This window comes from Hypanus sabinus, chromosome 5, assembly GCF_030144855.1.
Source record: "Hypanus sabinus isolate sHypSab1 chromosome 5, sHypSab1.hap1, whole genome shotgun sequence".
NCBI lineage: Eukaryota > Metazoa > Chordata > Chondrichthyes > Myliobatiformes > Dasyatidae > Hypanus > Hypanus sabinus.
The window spans coordinates 10951819-10978087 of record NC_082710.1 but is presented as its reverse complement, the minus strand read 5'-3'; the positions used below and the strand labels follow the sequence as shown (position 1 = coordinate 10978087).

Here is a 26269-nt window from a genome sequence, read left to right as displayed (position 1 = left end):
GTATTGCATGGTACTGCTACTGCAAGAGCACAAGTTTCACGTCAATCATCTCAAGGCAGATTCTGATCTGCAACGCAGTTGTCACCTAAGTGGAGGAAGCCACAAGTACACGGCCAGCCTAACTCCAACAGAATCTGCAATAAATCAAATGTGGTTGGAAATCTAGATCAACAGTTTCTGCCTACACAGCCTGTGCACTATTCCAATGTACTATTAAAGAAAAATCCACCCATGTACTGCATGCACTCTTCTCACTTTTACCATTGGGGAGGAGGTGCAGGCTCCTGAAGGCCCACACTCAGTGTTTGAGGAACAGTCTCCTCTCCTCCACCATTAGGTTTCTGAACAGTCCATGAACCCATGACCACTGACTAGCTATCTCAAGATTCAAGTTTATTTATCATGTGTACATCAGTGAAATGCTTCATTTGCATTAACAACCAACACACTTGAGGATGTACTGGGGGCAGCCCGTAAATGTCACCATACCAACGCTAACATAACATTCCCACAATGCTCGGCAGAACAACACAGAGCACAACAAAACAACACAAAAAGCAACAAAACAAGCTCCGCTCCCCCCTCCCAACCATGCACATACACAGTGCTTTAACCCCAAGACAGGCTGTCTTCAGCTTCCATCCTCGTATTCAAAGTTCAAAGTAAATTTATGATCAAAGTGCATATATGTCACCATATACAAGATTGATTTTCATGTGGGCATTCTCAACAAATCCTTTATAGAATTATATCCATAATAGATTTAGTGAAAGATTGCACCAACTCAGGCTTTCAACAAACCGCAAAAGACAACAAACTGTGCAAATACATAAAGAAAGAAATAATAATATCAAATAAATAAGCAATCTATTGAGAACATGAGATGAAGAGTCCTTGAAAGCGAATCCATAGGTTGTGGGATCATTTCAATGATGGGACAGGTGAAGTTGTAGAAATGTTATTGGAAGGCATTCTAAGGGACCGGATATATAACTATTTGGATAGACATGGACTGATTAAGGATAGTCAACACGGCTTTGTGCATGGTAAGTTATGTCTAACCAATCTTATTGAATTTTTTGAGGAAGTTACCAGGAAAGTGGATGAAGGCAAGGCAGTGGATGTTGTCTACGTGGACTTTAGTAAAGTATTTGACAAGGTCCCGCATGGGAGGATGGTCAAGAAAGTTCAGTCAGTCAGAGTTCAGGCTGATAGAGTAATTGGATTATGCATTGGCTTTGCGGGAGAAGCCAGAGAGTGGTTGTAGAAGGTTGCCTCTCTGACTGGTGGTGTGTCACAGGGATTGGTGCTGGGTTGTTTGTCATTTATACCAATGATCTGGATGATGATGTGATTATCTGGATCAGCAAATTTGCAGATGATTTGCAAATTGGGGGTGTAGTGGACAGTGAGGAAGGTTATCATGACTTGCAGATGGATCTGCATCAGCTAGAAAAATCACAGAGTACAGAAGATAGGATGTGATGTTGAAGCTGTTTTAAAAAAAAGTTGGTGAGGCCTAATTTGGAGTATTGCATGCAGTTTTGGTCACCTACCTACAGGAAAGATGTAAACAAGGTTGAAAGAGTACAGAGAACATTTACAAGGATGTTGCCAGGTCTGGAGGACCTGAAATATAAGTGAAGATTAAATAGGTTTACAAGGATGTTGCCTGAGTTGGAGAGCATGCCTTATGAGAGTAGATTGAGTGAACTTGGCCTTTTCTCCTTGGAGTGACAGAGGATGAGAGGTGACCTGATAGAGGTGTATAAGGTGATGAGAGGCATTGATTGTATGGATAACCAGATGTTTTTTTCCCCAGGGCAGAAATAGCTAACACAAGTGGGCATAGTTTTAAGGTGCCTGGAAATAGGTACAGGGGTAAGTAGGTCAGAGGTAAGTTTTCCACACAGAGTGTGTCGGGTGCGTGGAATGCACTGCCAGCGATGGTGGTGGAGGCGGATACAATAGGGTCTTTTAAGAGACTCTTAGATAGGTACATGAAGCTTAGAAAAATAGAGGGCTATACAGTAGGAAACTCTAGGCAGTTTCTAGAGTAGGTTACATGGTCAGCACAACATTGTGGGCCGAAGGGCCTGTAATGAGCTGCAGATTTCTATGTTTCTATGCATGCCTCACTTAAAGTAAAGATGAAGCCAGAGCTTCATTCCTGGACTCCCCTGTTTTTCTTTGAATTAATTTAACGGTTTGAAGTGAGTTGGGATGTAATGTTGAAGTTGGATAAGGTGTTGGTGAGGCCAAATTCAGAGTAATGTGTCCAGTTCTGGTCATTTGCTTACAGAAATGATATAAATAAGATTGAAAGAGTGCAGAGAAAATTTACAGCAATGTTGCAGGAACTTGAAGAGCTGAATGAAAGTGACGGGTTGAATAGATTAGGACTTTATTCCCTTGTGTGTAGGAAAACTAAGGGAGATTTGATAGAGGTATACAAAATTATAAGGGTATAGATGGGGTAACTGCAAGTTCACTTCTTCTCTTCAGGCTGGGTGAGACTAGAGGTCATGGGTTAAGGTGAACATGGGGACGGACCTCTTCACTCAGAGGGTGGTGGGAGTGTTGGACGAGATACCAGTGAAAGTGGTAGATGTAGGTTTGATTTTGATTAAGAGAAATGTGGATCGGTACATGGATGGGAGAGGTATGGAATGCTACGGTCCACATGCAGTTTGATGGGCAGAAACAGGTAAATAGGTCAGCACAGACTAGATAGGCTGAAGGGCCTGTACCTATGCTATAGTGCTCCAAGACCCTATGCCACTATCAGCTTTATCGGGAACTAATTTAGACAGGTACTAGAATCAAATAATTTGCAAGATTTCCAAAAGTGGAAGGGCACTTTCTCAGTTGCAAGGCTGATATGTTATTTTCCCATAAGACAGAATGCAGGAGCCCACACAGGCATGGCACACACATGGGTGGTATGGACGCATAGTGGGTAGCGTAACACTAACTCAGTGCCAGCAATCAGGGTTCAATTCCTGCCACTGTCTGTAAGGAGTCTGTACATACTTCCCGTGACTGCGTGGGTTTCCTCCAGGTGCTCCGGTTTCCTCCCATGTTCCAAAGTTGTGGACTTGCTACGTTGACGCCGGAGGTTGTCGGTGCTTGCAGGCTGCCCCCAGCATATAGCTGGACTGTGTTAGTCATTGACGCTAAGGGCATATTTCACTGTATGTTTTGATGTCCATGTGACAAATAAAGCTAATCTTTCTTTCATTGAGAACAATCAGCCGGAGGACATTGATGGGTTAAAAGTTGCTGCCAGCAGCAGAAAGGGGAGGAGGCTGAGAAGAAAAAGTAGATTAGTAAATTTCCAATGTAAAAAAAGGAATTTATTTGCCATTACACAAATAAATTTCAATCAATACTTTATATCCCTGGAGTAAGGTTCTGTCGCTATTCCCTGCTTCCTTTCACAAGCACAGATCTGTGTTAACCGTACATGTTACATTACTCCATCCCTGAGCAATTCCCTTCCCGAATGTAGAACGTCTGGGGCCTGGAAATCATCATTGTGGTCAATCATCTATTTAATTAACCTAATAAATAGTTATCAGACGTTTTAATCTGAAGTAACTTCAACCCATCTGTCAACTTTTAAGCCTGCAGGAATGTTTGCACCAGCCAACTGTTATCCGTGTAAATAAATCAGCTTCTGAGACAGAGGGAAGTCAACACTTAACGTAACATCTGGGCCCTGAAGTTAGTGAGGAGAATGTTAAACATGTACACAACATTTTTAATGGGTTTGATATACAACCATTGTAATGATTGAGCTCATTCTGGCTCCTCCTGTCCAAAATTGAAGAAGGTTCTCGGCCTGAAGCATCGACTGTTTATTCCTCTCCATAGATGCTGTCTACCTGCCAACATGAAGAACTCATGTTCTCAGTACTATTTATTTATGTTTCTGTCTTTCTTCCATTAACTATCTATGTATTTATTTAGATTGTGTTTTTACAGTTTGTCTTCTTTTGCACATTGTTTGCTTGTCAGTCTTTGATTGTGAGTGTTTTTTCATTGATTCTATTGTACTTCTTCATTCTACAACGAATGCCTGCAAGAAGATGTATCTCAGGGTTGTATGTGATGCCACCTACATACTTTGATGATAAATTTACTTGCAGTTTTGAACTTTGAGTCCTTCCAACAGTTTGTATATGTTGCTGATCTCTCCCCTCTGATGTCTGGACATTGAGGCCCGTTGGTGAGAGCCGAGTCTGCAAACCTCTGCGATCGAAACTCTGTCTGCACATCGAGTCTGAGCCTGCAGGACTGTATGTGGTGGGCGGGATGGAGGAACGGACTTGTTTCATTGTTGTTTTGTTGCTTGTTGTGTTCTGTGTTGTTCTGCCAAGCATTGTGTTGCCGCTGGAATGTGTGGTGACACTTGCGAGCTTCCCCCAGGGCACCCCCAGGTTGTAATGGTCGTTAATGCAAACGTGCACTTCACATCACATTTCGAAGCACCAATACATGATAAGCAAGCCTGAATCTGAACCTGAAGTCATCGTAAAGGTGTGAAAAATACAAAACGTTGCATTTAAATAAAACAAAATAGTATCCACAGCAACTCTGGGACAGACAGGTCACAGTATGATTGTTATAAAACACCTTGAAGTATTATTCCTAGAGTAACACTTACCCAGCAGGCTGGTATATGTCTAGGGGAAAAGGAGATCCAGCCACTCACCAACCCCACCCCCCGTACACGCAGGTGCTGTGAGAATCAAGTTTATGCCGCACGTACCACACAATATCAAACTCACACCAGATACCGTTACAGGATACACTTTAAAGATTTTACTAAAACTAAAAGAGTACTATATGCAATACAGTATATATGAAGGAAAAGAAAATAAAGCAAAAGGCACCAACTTAACAAAGTTTAGTCAGTTTAGTGCACATTGTTGGAGCTCAGCCAGTGAACCATTTGACCCCTGGTCGCTTGCCTCTGACCTCCACGTCCTCACACCTGGGACCACCCCCGGTGGTCGACCGAGCAAGGCAGCGCAAGTCCACCTTCCTCGGCATCTCCTTCCCACCTCTCCTGAAAAGACCGCGAAACCCCCAAGCTCCCAGCCGCACAAGACAAAATAACATTCTCCATAGGTTAACAAATGAATACAATCCCCATATCAGCAAGTCCAAAGCTAAACAACTGTGAGAGAAAAACACTTATCAAACATAAAAGCATTCCTACTCTAGCAAACCAAAGAAGCCATTTTGATTACATACACAGTACATTGTACATTCTCCGCCCACCAGCAAATGTCATGCCCTCATGACATTACCAGAGTTCCCCAAGGCTTCTTGCAACACAAAAAACCCACCCCAGGTGCAGAAAGCAGTGACATAACTACCCAGTGTTACGCCTGCAGCCCCCTCCTTTGGGAGAATTGCAAGATCACTATTGAGATGGGTCAGGGGGCCCAGGAAATGAGAGAGAGAGACGTGCAGAATGTCTCGTTCCCCCGGTGATATAAAGCTACGGGACAGGCCATTGTCTCTTGAAGAGGAGCTTGTGTATTGCCATACTGTGCTACGTGGAAGCCCTCGGGCAAAGTGGGCTGGTTGAGGGAGGGATTGCATCTGATTGACATCTGAGACCCTGTGAGTCAGGATAAAAGAGGGTCTGTGGGAACAACCGCTCAGAGGCACCAGAAGAAACACTAGCGATCCCATAATAGCAGAAGCCATTGGAAGGAGGCCATGTGTGTTTGGTTCCGTTTGCCTGGAACTGGTGGCTTGTACCATGGAAAATGGCTTTTAGCTAACAATGGGGAAACCAACTCCCCCGACTCAAAGGATTGGCATCATAAAAGACCTGGGCAAGTTTAACCTGTCTCTCTCTAAAACCCAAAAACGGTGCAGATTGAACGAACTAACAGTGACTTTTATATTTCCATCGGACAATACATTAACCCCTAGACAACGATAGAGCTATTTCTTATTGATTATTATTATACCCGCGCTTTTAGATTTAGTATTGACGATGTATATTATCTGTATGTTTGCATTAATCTTACTTTTGTGCCCCTTTATCAATAAATACTGTTAAAAATATTACCATCAGACTTCAACGAACCTCTCTATCTTTGCTGGTAAGTGACCCAGTTACGGGGTTTCGTAACACCAGAGCAGTAGAAATCACACTGGGTTCTCCTGGCACCACATATGTTAACCGCTCTGGGGGGCGCCTACTCCTCTGAGATCTTCGAACCCTTTCTGCTGACCCTTCCGCCTCACTGGGCTCCCTCTTCACCTGCGAACCCTCTGCCTCGGACACCCCAGGTCTACCTGTCAGATCCTCACTCCCTCCCTCACGGGGCTCCCCCCTCACCCGAGAACCCTCTGGCTCATGTTTGGGTTCCACCCTCTCTCCGCCCAATGTAGGCTGCCACTCCATCTGACCATCAACACCTTCCGTCCTCTCGCCCAACTCAGTCGGGGAAGGGCCAGGAGCCTCCTCTTCTGGTACTGGAGTGCCAGCGAATGGGAACAGGGGCCACTCATCTGAGTCGTCATCTTCCGAATCGGTATCCATTCCCGGGTTAGGGAACTGTCTCGGCTCTTCAGCAGCGGGTTCTTCCCTCGCTCCGCACCCTCGCAGAGTCCTTGTACTAGGCGCAACCTCCCACTCTGGCTCCTTGTCCATCCGCACTGCTTGACCCAGGGGCAGCAGGTGATTCCGATGGAGTACCTTGATAGGCCCATTCCCATCCTCAGGTTTCACCCGGTAAACTGGTAGATTCAGCATCTGGCTCTCTACTACATAAGGGCTGGCTGCCCATCGATCTGCCAACTTGTGCTTACCGGGGAGTCCCAAATTCCATAAAAGGACCTGGTCACCCGGTAATAATTGGGCAAACTTCACCTTTTGATCATATCTTATTCCTCTGAATTTGTTTGGTAGTCGCCGCCTCGGCCAACTCGTACGCCCTCTGTAACTCCCTCTTCATATCGGACACATACTTTAGATAGGGCTTCCCGGGTAATTCACCCACCTCAGCCTCAAAACACAAGTCAATGGGCAATCTTGCTTCCTGCCCGAACATCAGATAATAGGGCGAGTACTCTGTAGCATCATTGCGAGTACAACTGTAACAGTGGACCAAATGTCCAATATGATGACTCCACTTACTTTTCTGCCCAATCTCCAGTGTCCCGAGCATGTCCAATAGGGTCCTGTTGAACCTCTCCGGCTGAGGATCACCCTGGGGGTGATAAGGGGTAGCCCTCAATTTCTGAACCCCAAGCATAGTCAGTAATTCATGGATAAGGCGGCTCTCAAAGTCCCGCCCCTGATCACTATGGATTTGCCTGGGAAGGCCGTAATGAACAAAATACTCTCCCATAACACCTTCGCCACTGTCGTTGCCTTCTGATCCTTAGTGGGAAATGCCTGAGCATAGCGAGTGTAATGATCGGTGATGACTAATACATTCGCGGTGTTGCTGGTGTCAGGCTCAATCGACAGGAAATCCATACACACCAGGTCCAGAGGTCCCGCACTCTGCAAGTGCGACAGTGGAGCCACCAACGCTGGCAGGGTCTTCCTCCGGATGCAGCGACTGCATCCCCTACAGTATTCTTTGACTTCCCCCCTTATCCGGGGCCAGTAGAACCGGTCTTTGAGTAATCCATAGGTCTTTTCCACCCCCAAGTGTCCAGAATCATCATGCAAGGCCTGGAGTACAGTCTGCCGATACTTCTCCGGCAGGACCAGTTGCCAACGGCGGGGTTGGTCCTGAGGTGCCATGACCGGTACAAGACTTGGTTCTTTAATTTTAACCGAGGCCACTCCTTCAATAACAGAGGCACGGACGTTTGCCTTCTCAGCCAACGCCACATCCCTCTTCTCTGCCGCTCTCCACACAGTGCCAAGACCCGGGTCATTTTGCTGAGCAGCTGCCACTTCCCCCGGACTCAATTCCAGCAACTGTCTAGTCTGCAGTGCGGTCAGGTCACAGTAAGCTAGGGGTATGGCGTCATCAAAAACCCCCAAATGGTCCACGGCTCGCTCCAGCCTTCCTCTTCCCTCGGCCTTCACGGTGATAGCAAACTGACACATGGCCTTCACTCCAGGGGCAGGAACACTCCCCCACTCCTCGTCCCTCTCCTCCTCCCCGGCTCCCGATGAGACAACATCCGCATCGACATTCTTGCTTCTGGGGCGGTACCTCAGGCTGAACTCATATACCGACAAGGCCGCCAGCCACCGATGTCCTGTGGCATCCGGCTTAGCCGAAGTCAGGATATAAGTGAGAGGATTGTTATCCGTTCTCACCTCAAACTTGGCTCCGTACAGGTAATCGCCCAGCTTGTCCACCACCGCCCACTTCAGCGCCAGGAACTCCAACTTGTGAGTGGGATAGTTTCTCTCCGATGGCGACAAGCTTCGGCTGACAAAGGCTACCGGCCTCAATGCTTTGCCATGCTCCTGGTACAGAACAGCCCCGAGACCCTCTCGGCTGGCATCCGTGTGCAGCACATATGGCTTCTGGGGATCGGTAAAAGCCAACACCGGGGCCTGGGTCAGCGCCCTTTTCAAAGATCGGAACGCCTCTTCACATCGATCATTCCATATCGAGCCAAAAGGTTCCGCCGGGTTCCAGTATCCTCCAGCGTCTTGCCTCCGGTCCCCCTTCCTTTTCTTTCCCACCGGGGGATATCCACACAACAGCTGAGTCAATGGGTGACACACTTTGGCGTATCCTTTCACGAATCGGCAGTAATACCCACTGAACCCCAAAAACGAGTGTAGAGCGCAGAGCACTCACTTTCTGTGGTCTCAACCAGGTGGTCACAGCCTCTATCTTGGGTGGATCAGTAGCCACTCCCTCTCGCGAAATGATATGACCAATGTAGCTGACCGACGACTTGTAGAACTGGCATTTGTCCAGGGAAAGCTTCAGCCCTTCCTCCTTAAGCCGGCTTAATACCTTTAACAGCCGCTCTTCATGTTCCTCCAAAGTCGATCCAAACACTATCAAATCGTCCAGGTACACCAGCACCTCCAACAGATTCATATCCCCCACAGTCCTCTCCATGAGCCTCTGGAAGGTGGCTGGGGCTCCCGATATGCCCTGGGGCACTCGTTCGAACTGAAAGAACCCCAGCAGGCAGATAAAGGCTGTCTTCTCTTTGTCGCCCTCACTCATCGGGATCTGGTAATACCCACTCCTTAAGTCCAGCACACTGAACCACTTCGCACCGCTCAGGCAGGCCAACGCATCCTCGACCCTCGGGACAGAATATTGATCAAGGACAGTTCGCCGATTCAACGTCCTGTAGTCAACATACATGCGCACTCTCCCATTCTTCTTCCGTGCCACCACTATTGGGGACGCATAAGGACTTCGAGACTCAGCTATGATTCCGGCCTCCTTCAACTTGCACAAGTGCTGTCGCACGTCCTCAACATCTGCCGGAGCCAGCCGCCGGGATCTCTCTCGGAACGGGGTGTCCTCCGTCACCCGGATGGTGTGGCGAGTGCTTTTGGAGCAGCCAACATCAAACTCGCCCCGAGAAAAAACAGCTTCCATCTTCAGCATCTTCTCCACTAGCCTGCATTTCCACTCCAGCGACACAGGAGAATCCCCAAAGTTAAAGGCTTCAGTGGTCAGCTCCCTTCGATACCCCAACCCCTTCCCGTTAGGGGTCCTTACTGGTGTGCTAGACATTACCGTCACTGGGAAGAGATGCGCTAGCGGCATTCCCCTCTTAAAGGTGATTTCTCTTGCCGTGGTGTTCCTGACACTTATAGCTATACGCCTTGCATGTACCACCCCTGGTCTCTGCACTTCGGGCCTCACCAGCACTCCCGCTGGAAATCATGTCACCCCTTCAAGATCGTCTGGGGCGTCTACTAACAGGGCTTCGCCCGTCGGCACTCCGGGGAATCTGGGGGTCCCCATCACAAGTGCTACCTCCCCTGGTCGAATCACCTTGGGCCTCGCCTGCGTACACCACACCGTCCCTCGTTTACACTCCGGATCCAGCCATTGGGGGGCAACCCCTTCTTCGAATACCGCTCGAAACACTGGATGCACCGAGAGGGTCTCCAGAAAGTGTTCCCCCCCTTTCTTCTTACAAGCTCCCAGGAGCCGTCGCACAACCGGGGAGTTAGTCCCCACCAGGAGGGCAGCACCACCGATTTCCACCGGGTCCAGACACACCAACACCAACGTCTCAATAGCTTCAGACACTCCCACATCGCCCTCCGAGAACTCCAATCTCACTGATAGGTACCCATCGTACGGGTAGTCACCCTCGCTCACACCCCAAATCTGCAGGGCGTCAAATGGGGTTATGGGCAAATGCTTTAGATATTTGTTGTAGAAAGACCGCTACAATAAGGTCACCTGCAATCCCGTATCAAGAATAGCTTTTGCGTAAACTCGCTCTATCCATAGACACACACTGGCACGGGGTCCTACGAGCCCATCCGGAATAGAGGTGGTCCCCTGGCTGATCTCTGGGAACGTGTTCCTCCAGAGGCTCCAGTCCGTTACCTCACTGAGCCTCTCCTAAGTTTCCCAACACCTCTCCCTTCTTAGTCGCAGAGGGGCTTGCCCTCCGCAGGGCTCCCTGTCTCTCACAATCCCACCAAAAGTGTCCCTCTTCTCCACAGCTATAGCACACCCTTGGCCGCCCACAGTCCCGCCTGAAATGCCCCTCTTTCCCACAGTTAAAGCACACGCTGCCCGCCGCCCCTCCTCTTCCATGACGGCCCCCTCTCCCAACCCACTGCAATGGCTGCCCCCGGGAGTGAGTAACTTCCCTGTTCTTCCCCTCCAGAGGGGGGTCTCTACTCCCCTGGGGGTTTTCAGTCCTCCACCCAGCCACCACTTCCTGTATCGCTGAGGATTTCCCCTGGTGACCTGAGCCCCTTTTCCGCCCGAACACTTTCTCTTCCTCCTGCACCTCTCTGATTTGTTGCCCGAAGGATGGAGGGGGGCCTTTCCTATAAGCCTGCCGGATAGTCCACACCACCTTGTCCTCTTCGAGAGCCACTGAATATCTGACTCATCCTCACGCTAGCCACGTCAGTCGCCTTCACTACCCCCCGGCGCTGCAACCCCGTAAGCATCCTCTCCATTCGAAATATGTGCTCGGAGAGTTTTTCCCCTCTCCGTTTTTCCAGGCGTTGAAACTCTGCTAAAAGCAGCCAGGGTTCCTCTGACAACCCAAACGGTCCCTCCAAAACCTCTATGCATTCCTCCACTGAAGCCCCAGGCTTCTCAGTTTTCAACTTCCGGATTGTTTTGGCTGCCGAACCCCTCAAACTTCCCAGCAATCGCTGCCTCTTCTCCTCCTCCAAGCCTGGCCACTCCTCTAACATCAAAGACGTATGCTCGATCCAGGTCTCATAGTCCACCTCCCCGTCCGGAGTAGGCTTGGCTCCGGAGAACACCCCCAGCTTCAGCCGGGGCCTCTCGGCCACTCCCACCAGGGAGTTAAGTGCGGCGGCCAGCTCCGAGGCCTCCACCCTACCTGGGGGGGGGGGGGGGGGCCTAGTCACGCCTCCCTCCTCCAACCCTCCTTTACTAGAGACAGGCATCTCTTCGGGGGCCGCCTCTAGCTCTAGCTCCTCCTCCGGTATTTCGTCATCCTTACCCTCGGAGAGAGAGTGGAGCCCCCACGGCCCCGCCTCCCCTGGAACACTGACCGTCGCCGGCAGTTCCCAGCTAGACTCCACCTCTTTACCACACCGTCTAGCTACCAATTCTACCTGCCCAATACCCTTCACCAAAATTAACCCCCGCACTAACACGTCTCCCGAAACTCGAAAATCCACCCCGCACACTACACTGGCACATTGCACCGGTACATCTTCCAACTCGCACCAGTTAACAAACTTATCTCTGTCCATCTCCGCTCTGCTGCCTGCGCGATTCCCCAGCCCCTGATTCCACAATCCCGGACAAGCCCCCACAAATGTAACACTTATCCAACAGGCTGATATATGTCTAGGGGAAAAGAAGATCCAGCCACTCACCAACCCCACCTTCCGTACATGCAGGTGCTGTGAGAAACAAGTTTATGCCGCGCATAGCACATGATATCAAACTCACACCAGATACTGTTACACGATACACTTTAAAGATTTTACTAAAACTAAAAGAGTACTATGCAATACAGTATATATCAAGAAAAGAAAATAAAGCAAAAGGTGCCAACTTATCAAAGTTCAGTCAGTTTAGTGCACATCGTTGGAGCTCAGCCAGTGAACCATTTGACCCCTCGTCGCTTGCCTCCGACCTCCACGTCCTCACACCTGGGACCACCCCCGGTGGTCGACCGAGCAGGGCAGCGCACGTCCACCTTCCTCGGCATCTCCTTCCCACCTCCCCTCAAAAGACTGCGAAACCCCCCAAGCTCCCAGCCCCACAAGACAAAATAACATTCTCCATTGGTTAACAAATGAATACATTCCCCATATCAGCAGGTCCAAAGCTAAACAACTGCGAGAAAAAACCACTTATCAAACATAAAAGCATTCCTACTCTAGCAAAACAAAGAAGCCATTTTGATTACATACACAGTACATTGTACACTAGAATATTCCATGGCTGTTTTGAACATGCTCACGGATTTTCCATTTTGATGGGTTATTAATGGAGGGGGATTGTTAGTTTATCTAGGATATTTAGTTGAAATTGAAATTGGCTGAATGGTTTCCTCTGGGCTGTCCCAGTACAATCTTGGGTGTGTTGGCTGATAACATACAGCAGAACATGTCACTGGTGTTTCGATGTACATGTGATAAATCTTGATTAGGTAATCAATGCTAGGTTACATACAAAAATGCAAAATAAATCTTGCCATACAACATGTTGAGTTCTACAGGTCCTGCTGATTAAATATTCTAGTCTCCTTTACACAAATATCATCATTATGGGGTGTATCATATGATGTGGGTGATTATAGTCTGCCATCTGTCTTTAATCTGAAAAGTTCTAATCAGCTTTGAGTCTTCCCTCATTTTGCCTGTGGGGAAGACACTCTTCACGTGGTTGTTCTTATTCTTGTCTCAATCTGTGACCATGATTGTTCTTGGCAAGTTTTTCTACAGAAGTGGTTTTCCATTGTTGCCTTCTGGGCAAGATCCTTACAAGATGGGTGACCCCAGACATTATCAATACTCTTCCGAGATTGTCTGCCTGCCATCAGTGGTCGCATCACCAGGACTTGTGATGTGCACCATCTTCTCATATGACCATCCACCACTTGCTCCCATGGTTTCATGTGACCCTGATTGGGGGACCAAGCAGATGTCACACCTTGCCCAAGGGTGATCTGCAGGTTCGCAGAAGGAAGGAGAGTCTTATACCTCCTTTGGTAGAGATGTATCTCTACCCTGCAAGTTACATACAAAATGTAAAATAAATCTTGCCTTACTGTTGTACAATATGTTGGTTTCTACAGATCCTGCTGGTTAAACACATTTGTCTTCTCTACAAACATAGCTTTCCTAAAAAAACAGCACACTCCTGTTTTCCTTGAATGATGATGAATTTACTGAATCATTTGCTTTGCCAGAAGAAATTGAATATATTGATCATGCTAATTTCTATCAGTCTAATGCATCACATAATCATTACCACAGTCTCCCTCAACATGGGAAATGAGACCCAACAAGCCCCATGGGCTTAAGGCACCAATGAATTTGTTGATCCCTCATTTTTTTAGAACAGAATTAGGCCATCACAGTTGATTTATTATTCCCTGCAACCCCATTCTCTGGCCTTCTTCCTGTAACCTTTGGCTCCCTTACTAATGAAGAATCTATCAACCTCTGTTTTAAATATACCCAATAACTTGGTCTTCACAGACATCTGTGGCAACAAATGCCACAGATTCAACATCCTCTGGCTGAAGAAATTTCTCTTTTTCTCTGTTTTAAAGGGATGTTCCTCTATTCTGTGGCCGTGCCCTCTGGTTCTAGAACCCCCTCCCCCCTCAGGAACCATTGCCTCCACATCTACTCCATCTCAGACTTTCAATATTTGATAGGTTTCAATGAAATCCCCCCTCATTCTTCTAAACTCCATTGACTACAGTCTCAGTTCATCAAATGCTCCTCATACATTAACCTTTTCATTGCCAGGATCATTCTCATGAACCTCCTCGAGATCCTCTCCAAGATCAGCACACCCTTTCTAAGATAAGGATCTCAAAATTGCTCACAATACTTCGTGTGGTCTGACCAATGCCTTATAAAGCCTCAGCATTACCACCTTGTTTTTATATTCTAGTCCTCTCCAAATGAATGCTAACTTTGTATTTGCCTTTTTTTTTACTACCTTCAAGTTAATCTTTAGGGCACCCTGCAAAAGGACTCCTCAGCCCCTTTGCACCTCTGATTTATACATTTTCACCCCATTTAATAAATTGTCTACACCTTTATTCCTTCTACTGAAGTGCATGACTATACATTTCCCTACACTATATTCACTACACTGTCGTTCTGCAGACCCACTGCTTCTCAACACTACCTGCCCCTCCACCAATCTTCATATTGTCTGCAAACTTGACCACAAAACCATCAACTTCATCATCCAAATCATTGACATATAACATGAAAAGAAGAGGTTCCAAAACTGACCCCTGTGGAACAGCACAACTCACTAGCAGCCAACCAGAAAAGGCTCCTTTTATTCCCACTGGTTGTCTCCTGCTGAGCAACCAATCTTCTATCCATGCTAATATTATAGATATTTATTGAAGAAACCTTGAGGCCTCAAGATCATCGACCATGGGATTGAATTTAAGAGCTGAGAGGTAATGTTACAGCTATATAGGACCCTGATCAGGCCCCTTGGAGTACTGTGCTCAGTTCTTGTCACCTCACTACAGGAAGGATGTGGAAGCCATAGAAAGGGTGCAGAGGAGATTTACAAGGATGTTGCCTGGATTGGGGAGCATGGCTTATGAGAATAAGTTGAATGAACTCGGCCTTTTCTCCTTAGAGCGACAGAGGATGAGAGGTGACCTGACAGAGGTGTATAAGATGATGAGAGGCATTGATTGTGTGGATAGTCATTTTTCCCAGAGCTGAAATGGTTAATACAAGAGGGCACAGTTTTAAGTTGCTTGGAAGTAGGTACAGAGAAGATGTCAGGGGTAAATTTTTTACGCAAAGTGATGGGTGTGTGGAATGGGCTGCCTGCAATGGTGGTGGAGGCAGGTAGAATGCAGTCTTTTAAGAGACTCCTGGATAGGTACATGGAGCTTAGAAAAATAGAGGGCTGTGGGTAACCCTAGGTAATTTTTAAGTAAGTACATGTTCGGCACAGCATTGTGGGCCAAAGGGCCTGTATTCTGCTGTAGGTTTTCTATGTTTCTCTATTATCCTATCTACATTAATACTGAGATGAATCAACAATTCCTCCAAGAGGACCACAAAGAGCAATGCTGGCTGGAGTCAAGGCTTTATGCTTTGGCTCTTGGTAGGGCCAAACCGCTCAAAGGGCAGAGGCCAGACTGAGTGGTTCACCGGTCTTCCAGCTTTGGGGGTTCAACTCAGGGCTAACAACCCTGATTGGTAAAACAAAATAGTTATGGATACTGCAATGAAGAATCCTACATCTGAGTGGCTAAGGACAGACAGAGCTGGAGAACCTTCATTTCTACCCTAGATACCAACAGTGTAATGGGCAATAACTAAATAAGAATCAACAACTGCTTTGAAAATTTGCCTCCTGTCCATCTTGGTTTCTCATATCTCACTCACAGAATTTGCTGGCTTTATCCTTAGACAAAAAAAATTATAAAATAACTGGTGAAAATACTCAGTAGACTCAATAAGATCAGTTCAGAGAGAAAAAGGTTGGCAATGAATCAGTGATAAGTTATTCATCAAAGACTTTAATCCTGTTCTCTCTTCTCTGATGTTATTTAAAAGTTGGTATTTGCTTTAAATTTCACAGCCACATTGGACTTCCTTTAAGCTTTATTATCTACTCTTTGCTAAAGAGATGTCTAACTTCCTATACCGCAGTCTCTGGACTGTCGCAATGAATTAGTATTTGATACATTTTGTCCACATGGAAAACTTTGTAGCTCAATCTTTTCTGTCTATTTCATTCTATACTGACCGAAGGTACTTCTGATCTGACCTCCATCACCAAATGTAAATTTTGAGGTATTTAGCCCTAATAAGTAATGTTAATAGTGCTGTTTCATTTGGCTGTATTCATGTATGATTAAATAACAATTAAACATTAACTTGAACTAATAAAAGGTACAGAAATTGGATTGAATTTTTTTTACACCAAACTTGTCAAGAAAAACCCCACCTACAATGAACATTGTAGCCCTTTGGCCCACAATGTTGTGCTAAACTATATAAACCTTCTCCACCATTAATTCTCCACCACAGTCCTGCCGGAGGGTTTCAGTCTAAAATACCAACTATACCTTTTCCATAGATGCTGCCTGGCCTGCTGAGTTCCTCAAGCATTTTGTGTGTGTTCCTCGGATTTCCAGCATATGCAGATTTTCTCTTGTTCGTGGTCCACCATTAATCTAACCTTTCCTACTATACAGCCTATATCCTTCATTTTTCTTACACCCATAAACTTATCTAAGATGTCTTTGTATCAACCTCCTGGACTATCCCACTATCCCACAGCTGAACAGTGCTTCTCAAAGTGACAGGAGAAAACTACAGTATAAACTTTGAGGTTGTTAATGATTATTACGAAAACCACAATGTGACTACAGTTGGAGAAGAGTGCATTGTTCTCTGCTTAGTATCACACAGTATTGAGCCGTGGGACAGCATGAGTGCTGTCAGATATGAGGAAGCATGTTTTGAAGAAATAATGGTCAGTATATGGATGTGGAAGCTTTAGAGAGGGTGCAGAGGAGATTTACCAGGATGCTGGCTGGATTACTGAACTCGTTTTATCTTAGCTTGAGCAAGCTAGGGCTTTTCTCTTTGGAGCAAAGGCAGATGAGAGGTGACTTGATGTGCAATATGATAAGAGGCCAAGATAGAGTGGTCAGAAATGACTAATGTGTGGGCGGCGTAATTTGAAGGTGATTGGACAAAGTATAGGAGGGATGTCAGCGGCAAGTTTTATTCTACACAAAGTGGTGGGTGCATCGAATGCCCTAGAGATAGTGGTGTTAAAGGCATAACATTAGTGGCATTTGAGAGACACTTAGGTGCATGCATGAAAGAAAAATGGATAGCTAAGTCGGAGGGAAGGGTTAGATTGATCTTAGTGTAGGTTAAAAGGCCAGGACATCATCATGGGCTGAAGGGGCTGTATCCTGCTGTGTTGTTTGAAGTTCTTTGTTTGGCCTCCATAGCCTTTTCCAAGGCAAGTTACACTGGTTCAACATCCAGGTCAAGAACCTCCTTCTTATCTCAGTCCTACATGTCACCTTTTCTCCAATGGTTGTTCGTCAGTCTTTGTGTGTCGTCTTTCAATGATTCTATTGTATTTCTTTGTACTAATATGAATGCCTGCAAGAAAATGAATCTCATGAGAGTATATGGTGACATAGTAAATTTGGACAATAAGGCCATAAGACACTGGAGCAGAATTAGGCCATTTGGCCCATCAAGTCTGCTCTGCCATTTGATCTTGGCTGATCCATTTACTTTGAACTTTAATACCGGAAGGTTTCTAAAAGAAGGGAAGTGAATAGGAAAAAAACCCAAAATGGCATCTTTCCCACAGGTGAAAGCAAGCAGATAATATAAAACTAAAGATTAAAGATTTAGGTAATACTGCTGCAAGAACATTTCATACAGAGGAACTGAAGCAGGAGGGCACAGACATTACAGCACTGTACTTTAAAAGTTGGAATATTTGATCTCCCACATTCCCCCTGATTCCATGGGATTCCAATTACAGCAGAACTGTTTTGGATCCCAAGAACATAAAGAAGAAGTATGTAATGACATTGCAGTATTCACTTAGGATATAAAGACTTAAAGATTCATGTGGGAATACAGTCAGCCCTCCTTATCATCGGGGGATTGGTTCTGGAACCCTTCGCGGATACCAAAATTCACGGATGCTCAAGTCCCTTATTCAACCTATCTCAATATAGTAGACCTTAGGACCCAGCGGAACCCCAGACCTTATTTAACCTGTCTCAGTGCGGTGGACATTAGGACCCAGCGGCAGAGATCTGAATCCACAGTGTTTCTGTTCACGAAAATAATCACGATAACGATTGAAAATAAAGTGGAAATAATAAAGCGATCAGAAAGAGATGAAATGCCATCGGTCATTGGAAAAGTGTTAGGCTACGTCGGTCAACAATCGGAACAATTTTAAAGGATAAAGTGAGAAAGGTCCTGCCCCGATGAAAGCTACAATTATTACTAAGCAACGCAGTGGTTTAATTATTGGGTTTTGGGGTTTCGAGTTTTTGATCTTCCACGTCAACCCGGCATGGTGGAGAGCACGCTCGACAGCGGTCTGTCACTGGATTGAATTCCGTTCCCCAGCCCGGCGCTGAAAAATACGTTCTTAAGAGTTTTATATACATAGAAAGGTAAAATATATACTATATATGAAGATAAACGTTTGACTAACTGACGCTAAATTATACCGGATGTACCTGTTCCAACTTACTTAGTAAGAGAACTTAAGATTTTTTTCGATCCCAATCCACGATAACCCACGTACATCCTCCCTTATACTTTAAATCATCTCTAGATTACTCATAATACCTAATACAATGTAAATGCTATGTAAAATAGTTGTTATACTGCATAGTTTAGGGAATAATAACAAGAAAAAAAAGTCTGTACATGCCCGAACAACAATTGCTGGAAGAGCACTTCCGGGTTTTCTCAATTCGCAGTTTGTTGAATTTGCTCATGCGGAATTCGTGGATAAGGAGGGCCAACTGTATTGAATAAACTGTAAACTTCAATACCTGCATCTAAATGTTCATTAAAATACTTTTTCTAAATTGTAGGAGCCAGGAGTTCATTATTGGATTGTACGTGGAATAATAACGTAGAACAGCAAAGTTCAGGCACTTCACCCCACAATGTAATGTTGATCTTTTAGTCTACTCCACAATCAATCTACACAAAATGCTGGAGGAACTCAAACAGGTCAGGCTATATCTATGCAGGGAAATAAACAGTTGATACTTCAGGCCGATACCTGTCATCAGGTCTCCTGATGAAGAGCCTTGGCCTGAAACATCAACTGTGGTACAGGAGGTTCCTAATAAAGTGGCCATTGAACGTATCTTGATAAGGAGCAGAGACATGAAACGTACATGGTTAATGAAAGAACAATATTTTGAAAATACATTGAATACCTGCAGCCACTGTGACTGATCACTGCGTCCTGAAGTCCAGGCGTTTATCTTTCCCTGTTTATCCAGTCGAGCTTTACAGGGTTCCCAGGTAAACATGTCCATATTTAAGGTCCTAAAGACGTTGGAAGCAGTTATCTGATAATCCTGGATATGTCCTGACTTCATGCCCAGAGGTTCTGAGCAGCCTAAAGGAAAAGGATAAATTTAAAATAGAATCTCAAATCACCTTCCATAAATAATTCACTAGACTTAAATTTACCATGGTATTGTGAAGAATTTTTTCTCTAGAATTGTACAAAGTTGAGCTGTGATCACCCCCGATACTGTGGGCAGTTGTGGGTACCATATTTAGGAAGAAAATCCAACCACCCACCTTTCCCCTCACCTACCTTCACCTATCACCAGCCAGCTTGTCCTCCTCCATCTCCCCCCACCTTCCCATTCTGGCATCTTCCCCCTTTTGTTCCAGTCCTGATGAAGGGTCTCGCCCAAAAATGTCAATTGTTTATTCTTCTCCACAGATGCTGTCTGATCTGCTGAGCTCTTCCAGCATTTTGTGTGTGTATGTTACTCAGGAAATCCAGCTCCCCATCTTCCCCCCACATGGCTTCACCTATAACCTTCACTCCCCGCCCCCCCCCCCCACCTTCTTAGTCAAGCTTCTTCCCCCTTCCTATCCAGTTCTGATGAAGGGTCTTAGACTGTTCATTCCCCTCTATAAATGCTGCCTGACCTACTGCATTTCTCCAGCATTTTTGTGTCTGTTACTCTGGATTTCTAGCATCTGCAGAATCTCTTGTGTTTTTGATTTGCTGAGTTCCTCCAGCAATTTGGGTGAATTATTTATGAAGGATGAAAGAGCAAGACCAGTTTACCAGAAAAATATTATTCAGATTTGTATTCATTCAGGTTTGCATTCTGTGGAATTTAAAACTTTATCACCTCCTCCTGGTGCCCTTCCTCCTTCCCTTTCTCCCATAGTCCACTCTCCTCTCCTATCAGATCCCTTCCTCACCAGCCCTTTACCTTTTCTACTCACCTGGCTTCACCCATCACCTTCCAGCTATTCTCCTTCCCATCCCTCCTAACCTTTTTATTCTGGTATCTTCCCCCTTCCTTTCCAGCCCTGAAGAAGGGTCTCCGCCCAAAAATGTTGACTGTTTACTCCTCTCCATAGATGCTGCCTGACCTGCTGTGTTCCTCCAGCATTTTGTGTGTGTTGCTTTAGGAATTGATCTGACATAGGTTTTCAAGACATCATGTCATCCCTGGAGCTGTGAATAACAATGTAAAGTATTTGCATCTATGTTGTCTTTCTGTCAACATGCTTGGCAAGGCCTGCCTGTAAACGTACCACCGAGCTTATGAACATAGATAAAATGCTGGAGGAGCTCAGCAGGTCAGGCAGCCTCTACGGACAGGAGTAATCAGTCAATGTTTCAGGCTAAGATCCTTCATCAGGACTGGAAATGAAGGTGGCTGAAGCCAGAAAAACAAGATGTGGGGAGGGGAAGGAGTACAAACTGGCAGATGATAGGTGAAGCCATGTGAGTGGGGAGCTGAGTGATGAAGTAGGAAACTGGGAAGAGTGAAGTGGAAGACATTGCACTTAGACACGACTGAACTTATAAGTATTTTGGGGTAAGCTGTATTACCTTTTATGATTCCTAAGAAAGGAAGATTATAACACATTTTATCTAATAGAAACTCAATGACCAGCAGCAGATTTGTACAAAATGCAATTTTTAACTCTGCCTCTTCTCTCTAAATGCAGGCGCTGATAATGTCACTGGAATTAAATTACACTATTAACTGATACCAGTGACAGGAAGCTCATGAGCTCTTACATGCTGAATCACGTAATGGAAAAGGCATTTTGTTGTTTGATTAGGTGCAGAAATTTGCAGGATACCTTAAGGAACATTAATTTACTCCTGCCAAAGACCTTTCCTTTTTCTGAATGAAAGGACCGTGGGATTTTTCCACCACCCTGAATCAGAATCAAAGTTAACAAATTTCATGACAATTACCAGTGATATTAAATTGACTTATGATTCAAATAATAGATTTACTTTGAACTTTTGAAGATTGTATGTCCATAAAGTGACATAAAGTGTATATTCCGATGCTGGGGGAGTCCAGAACCAGAGGCCACAGTTTAAGAATAAGGGGTAGGCCATTTAGAACGGAGTTCAGGAAAAAACCCAGATAGAGTTGTGGATCTATGGAATTCTCTACTTCAGAAGGCAGTGGAGGCCAATTCTCTGGATGCTTTCAAGAAAGAGTTACATAGAGTTCTTAAAGATAGCGGAGTCAAGGGATATGGGGAGAAGGCAGGAACAGGGTGCTGATTGTGGATGATCAGCCATGATCACATTGAATGGTAGTGCTGGCTCAAAGGGCAGAATGACCTACTCCTGCACCTATTGTCTATTGCTTGGCACAGGAGTGTGGGTACATAAGGTGACTGACAGGAAATGACAAAATTGAGTTGGTGGGGGGTGTGGAGGGGTGAGTAAGTGGATGGAGATGCTGATCAGACTTACTGCTGGGGGTAAGTAACTGTTGTTGAACCTGGTGGTCCTTGCTTGGATGCTACATAGCCTCCTCCCAGATGGGAGTGGGACAAACAGTCCCTGAGCTGGGTGGCTGGGATCGTACATGACGTTACTGGCAAACTGTGCAAGAAGAACGTTAATAATGCTGTGAATGTGAGTTGTTCAGTCAAACTTTGAACTTGTAGAGTTGGTGAAAGTCAGTCCAAAGGTTGTGGAATCAGGTTTATTACCACTAACATGTGTCATGAAAGACATAAAATATGACGAATAGACTCTTCTCGGGCTTCCAGCTGGGTATTGATTATAACCATCTTCATTAGGGATGAAGATGGCAGAACTTGTCATTGAAATGCCGGTTATAATTGATATCTGTAACCAGCTGGAAGCCCGAGAAGAGTTTATTTATCATTTTACATGAAATATATCATAATTTACAATAATAATTAAATAAATCATGCCAGAAGCAAGAGCGAGAATAGTGAGGTTGTGTTCGTGGGTTCTTGGTCCATTCGGAAATCTGATGGCAGAGGGCAAGCAGCTGATCTTGAAAGAGTGACCATGTGTCTTCGGATTTCCATACCTCCTCCTTGATGGTTGCAATGAGAAGAGGGCATGCCTTTAGTGGAGAGGGTCCTTCATGATGGATTCTGCCCAGTGCCAATTTGTAGTCCCGAGCCTTGTGATTTTTGCTATCTTTGCAACTGATATTGTGTCTTCAGAGCACCATTGTTGTGTCTCTGGCAGTTTGAGGCTAGCAGGGCACAGCAACTAAACATTAAAATAAAGAATATCCCATGGTTGGAAGTGGGCTCGCGTTGAACAGCATGCGTTTAGCAACATATTTAATTGCTGTTTGGGAATTACAATTATTTGGTGAATGCTTTCATTATGAAATAATTTGGCTTTTTGTCAAATACTTATCGAATTTCACTGTACTGAAACTGTGTAACTGCTGTTTCACAGGCACTTAATGCAAAGATAAGCACCACTTGATTGCAGCTTGTATTGCTGTGTGGTATACAGAATCAGGTTTATTATCTCAATCTTATATAATTTGAAATTTGTTAACGCAAAGGCTGAAAATTTACTATAAATTACAAAATCTACAGTGCAAAAATGAAGTAAAAACAAAGTAGTGTTTGTGGGTCCATGGTCCCATCAGAAATCTGATGACAGAAGAGAAGCTGTTCCTGAATTGTTGTGTGATCTCCCCTCATTCTCTCAAGCTCCAGGGAGTCGAGCTCCAATGTATTCAATCTTCCCTTGCAACTCAACTACTCAAGTTCCGGCAAAATTCTTGTAAATTTTCTCTGCACTCTTTCAATTTTATTTCTATCTTTCCTGTAGGAAGGTGACCAGAACTGCACACAATATTCCAAATTCGGTCTCAACAACATCTTATACAACAGTAACATACCATCCTAACTTCTGTACTGAATACATTCATTTATGAGAACCAGTGTGCCAAAAGCTTTTTTATGACCTTGTCTACCTGTGATGCCACTTTCAATGAATGATTGATCTGTGTTCCTGGATCCCTCTGTTATACTGCCCTACCATTTATTGTTTCAGTCCTGCCCTGGTTGGTCCTACTGAAGTACAACACTTCACACTTGTCTGCATTAAATTCCATCTGCCATTTTTCAGCCCATTTTACTTGCTGATCCAGATCTTGTTGCAAGCTTTGATAGCATCCTCACAGCCCATTACACTCCCAAACTTGGTGACATCTGCAAATTTGCTGATTGATTTTTCATTGTATTCTAATTCATTAATATAGATGATAAACAACAATGGACCCAACGCCATTCTCTGCAGCACACCAAAAGTCACTGGCCTCCAGTCAAAAAGACAAACATCTACTATCACTCTTTTTCTTCTCCTGCTAAGCCAATACTGAATCCAATTTATTATTTCCATCCTGAATGGCAAATTACTTAACCTTCTGAACCACATCCCACCATGCAGAATTTATTAAATGTCTTTGAGAAGTCTATGTAGACAACACTCACCACCCTCCTTTCATCAACTTTTTGGGGAACCTCCTCAGAAAACCCTGTATGTTTTGTTAGATATGACCTACCACACACAAAGCCATGTTGACTATCTGTAATAGGCCCTGTCTATTCAAATTTGGGACAGCACGGTGCCATAGATGTTAGCATAGTGCTTTATGGGCTCATTCCGATGACCCAACCAATGGCAGGAGCAGGCACAGTGACGAGGTTTCTCGCAGGTCGGCGACCCTTGTTTAAAAGTACAGAAGGGACAAAAGGTTATTGTTGGGAGTAGGCCAGTGGTGAGGGTGGGAGGGTCAGGGTTTGTCTCGAAAGAGGCGTTGTCTCTGAGTAAGCTTCTGTTAAGGTTCCCTTTTTTTCCTCTTACTGTACCAAGTGTACTAAACAGTTGTTATGTGGTCTTCATGTCGGATGTCTCCCGGGGAACTACAACTGTGTGAAGTGCATCCAGCTGCAGCTCCTTGAGGACTGTGTTAGGGATCTGGTTTGCAGGGGAGAGTATGGCGATAATTGATCAGAGTTATAGGGAAGCAGTCACCCCGAAGTTGCAGGAGGCAAGTGTGTAGGCCTCTGTTAATCTCGATAAACCATGGATTTGTGCCTTGGAAAATTTCCAGGAGAGGGGCACGAGCCTGGGCAAGGTTTTTTTTATGGAAGACTGGCATTTGCCGAAGCTCCCCTCTCCACGCTACCGATGTTGTCCAAGGAAAGGGCTTTAGGACCCATACAGCTCAGCACCAGTGTCGTCCATGGTTAAGTGCCTTGCTCAAGGACACGCACGCAGCCTCAGCCAAGGCTCGAACTAGCGACCTTCAGATCACTAGACGAACGCCTTAACCACTTGGTCACATGTCCGACTGTCAGGAGAAATGGAAATGTGAATAGGCAGTGAGCACAGAGCATACCTGTGGCCATTCCCCCTCAAAATAAGTATACTACTTTGGATCCTATTGTTGGGGATGACTTACCAGGGGAAATACCATGGAAACTGGGTTATGGGTGCTGAGCATAGGTCCGAGGTGCAGAAAGGAAAGAGGGAGAAATGGGGAGCAGTAGTGATAGGGCACTCAGGAGTCAAGGTACAAACAGGAGATTCCGTGGACGTGAACCGGACACCCGGATAGGATGTTGCTTCCCAGGTGCCAGGGTCAGAGATGTCTTGGATCACATCCACAACTTTTTGGAGAGGGAAGGAGAACAGCCAGGCGTCTTGGTGTATATTGGTACCAATGACATAAGAAGGAAAAGCAAAGAGCTAGGTAGAAAGCTGAGAAGCAGGACCCCCGGGTAGTAATTTCTGGATTGCTCCCAGTGGTATGCACCTGTGAGGGTCGAAAAAGGATGATTTGGAAAATTAATGCACAGCAGAGAAGTTGGTGCAGGGAATGGGGCTTCAGATTCCTGGATCATTGGGATCTATTCTGGGGGAGATATGGCCTGTTCAAAAGTGACGGGTTGCACCTAAACCTGGGGGAAAGACAATATTCTCGCAGGCAGGTTTGTCAGAGCTGTTGGGGATGCTTTAAACCAATTAGACAGGCAGGTGGGAACCAGATTGAAAGGACTCAGGATAGGATGGATGGTAAAAAAGCAAAGATAGTAGGTAGTTAGACTGTCAGGAAAGGCAGGCAGATGATAGGACAAAACTGCAGCCAATAGGGTGAGTACCAGTGCATTAGGGATGCAGAATCAAAAAGGGGAAGCAAATACAGTACACAAAGTGTCATATCCCAATGCATGGAGTATAAGGAATAAGGTGGGTGATCTTGCTGCACTATTACAAATTGTCGGGCATGATGCTGTGGCCATAACAGAATCGTGGCTGAAGGATGGTTGAGGTTGGGAGCTAAATGTCCAAGGTTATACATTATATCAGAGTGATTGGAAGGTAGGCACAGTGAATGGCGTGGTTCTGCTGGTTAAGAATGGCATTAAATCAGTAGGGAGATGTAACATAGGATCGGAAGATGTTGGATGCCTGTGGGCTGAATTAAGAAAAGGATGCTGATGGCAGTTATATACAGGCCTCCCAAAAGTAGCTGGGATGTGGACCACAGATTACACCAGGAAATAGAAAAGGCATGTCAAAAAGGGCAATGTTATGATAGTCATGGGAGATTTCTCCATGCAGATCGATTGGGAAAATCAGGTTGGAAATGGATCTCAAGAGAGTGAGTTTGTTGAATGCCTATGAGATGTTTTTTTTAGAGCAGTTTGTTATTGAACCTACTAGGGAACCAGCCAAATTGGAATGGGAATTGTGTAATGAACCAGAGGTGATTAGGGAGCTTAAGGTAAAAGAACCCTTAGGAGGTAGTGATTACGATATGATTGAGTTCATCTTGCAATTTGATGGGG

The 26269-nt window shown here is 45.3% G+C and overlaps 1 protein-coding gene across 1 annotated transcript in view; it reads right to left on the bottom strand.

Moving 5' to 3' along the window:
• edil3b (EGF-like repeats and discoidin I-like domains 3b) overlaps positions 1-26269 on the bottom strand; it is a 302390-nt gene that overhangs the window by 38994 nt on the left and 237127 nt on the right. The window contains exon 9 of the mRNA XM_059969361.1: positions 19336-19520. Within this exon, the coding sequence (XP_059825344.1) occupies positions 19336-19520 (185 nt within the window). The remainder of the gene's footprint in view (positions 1-19335; positions 19521-26269) is intronic.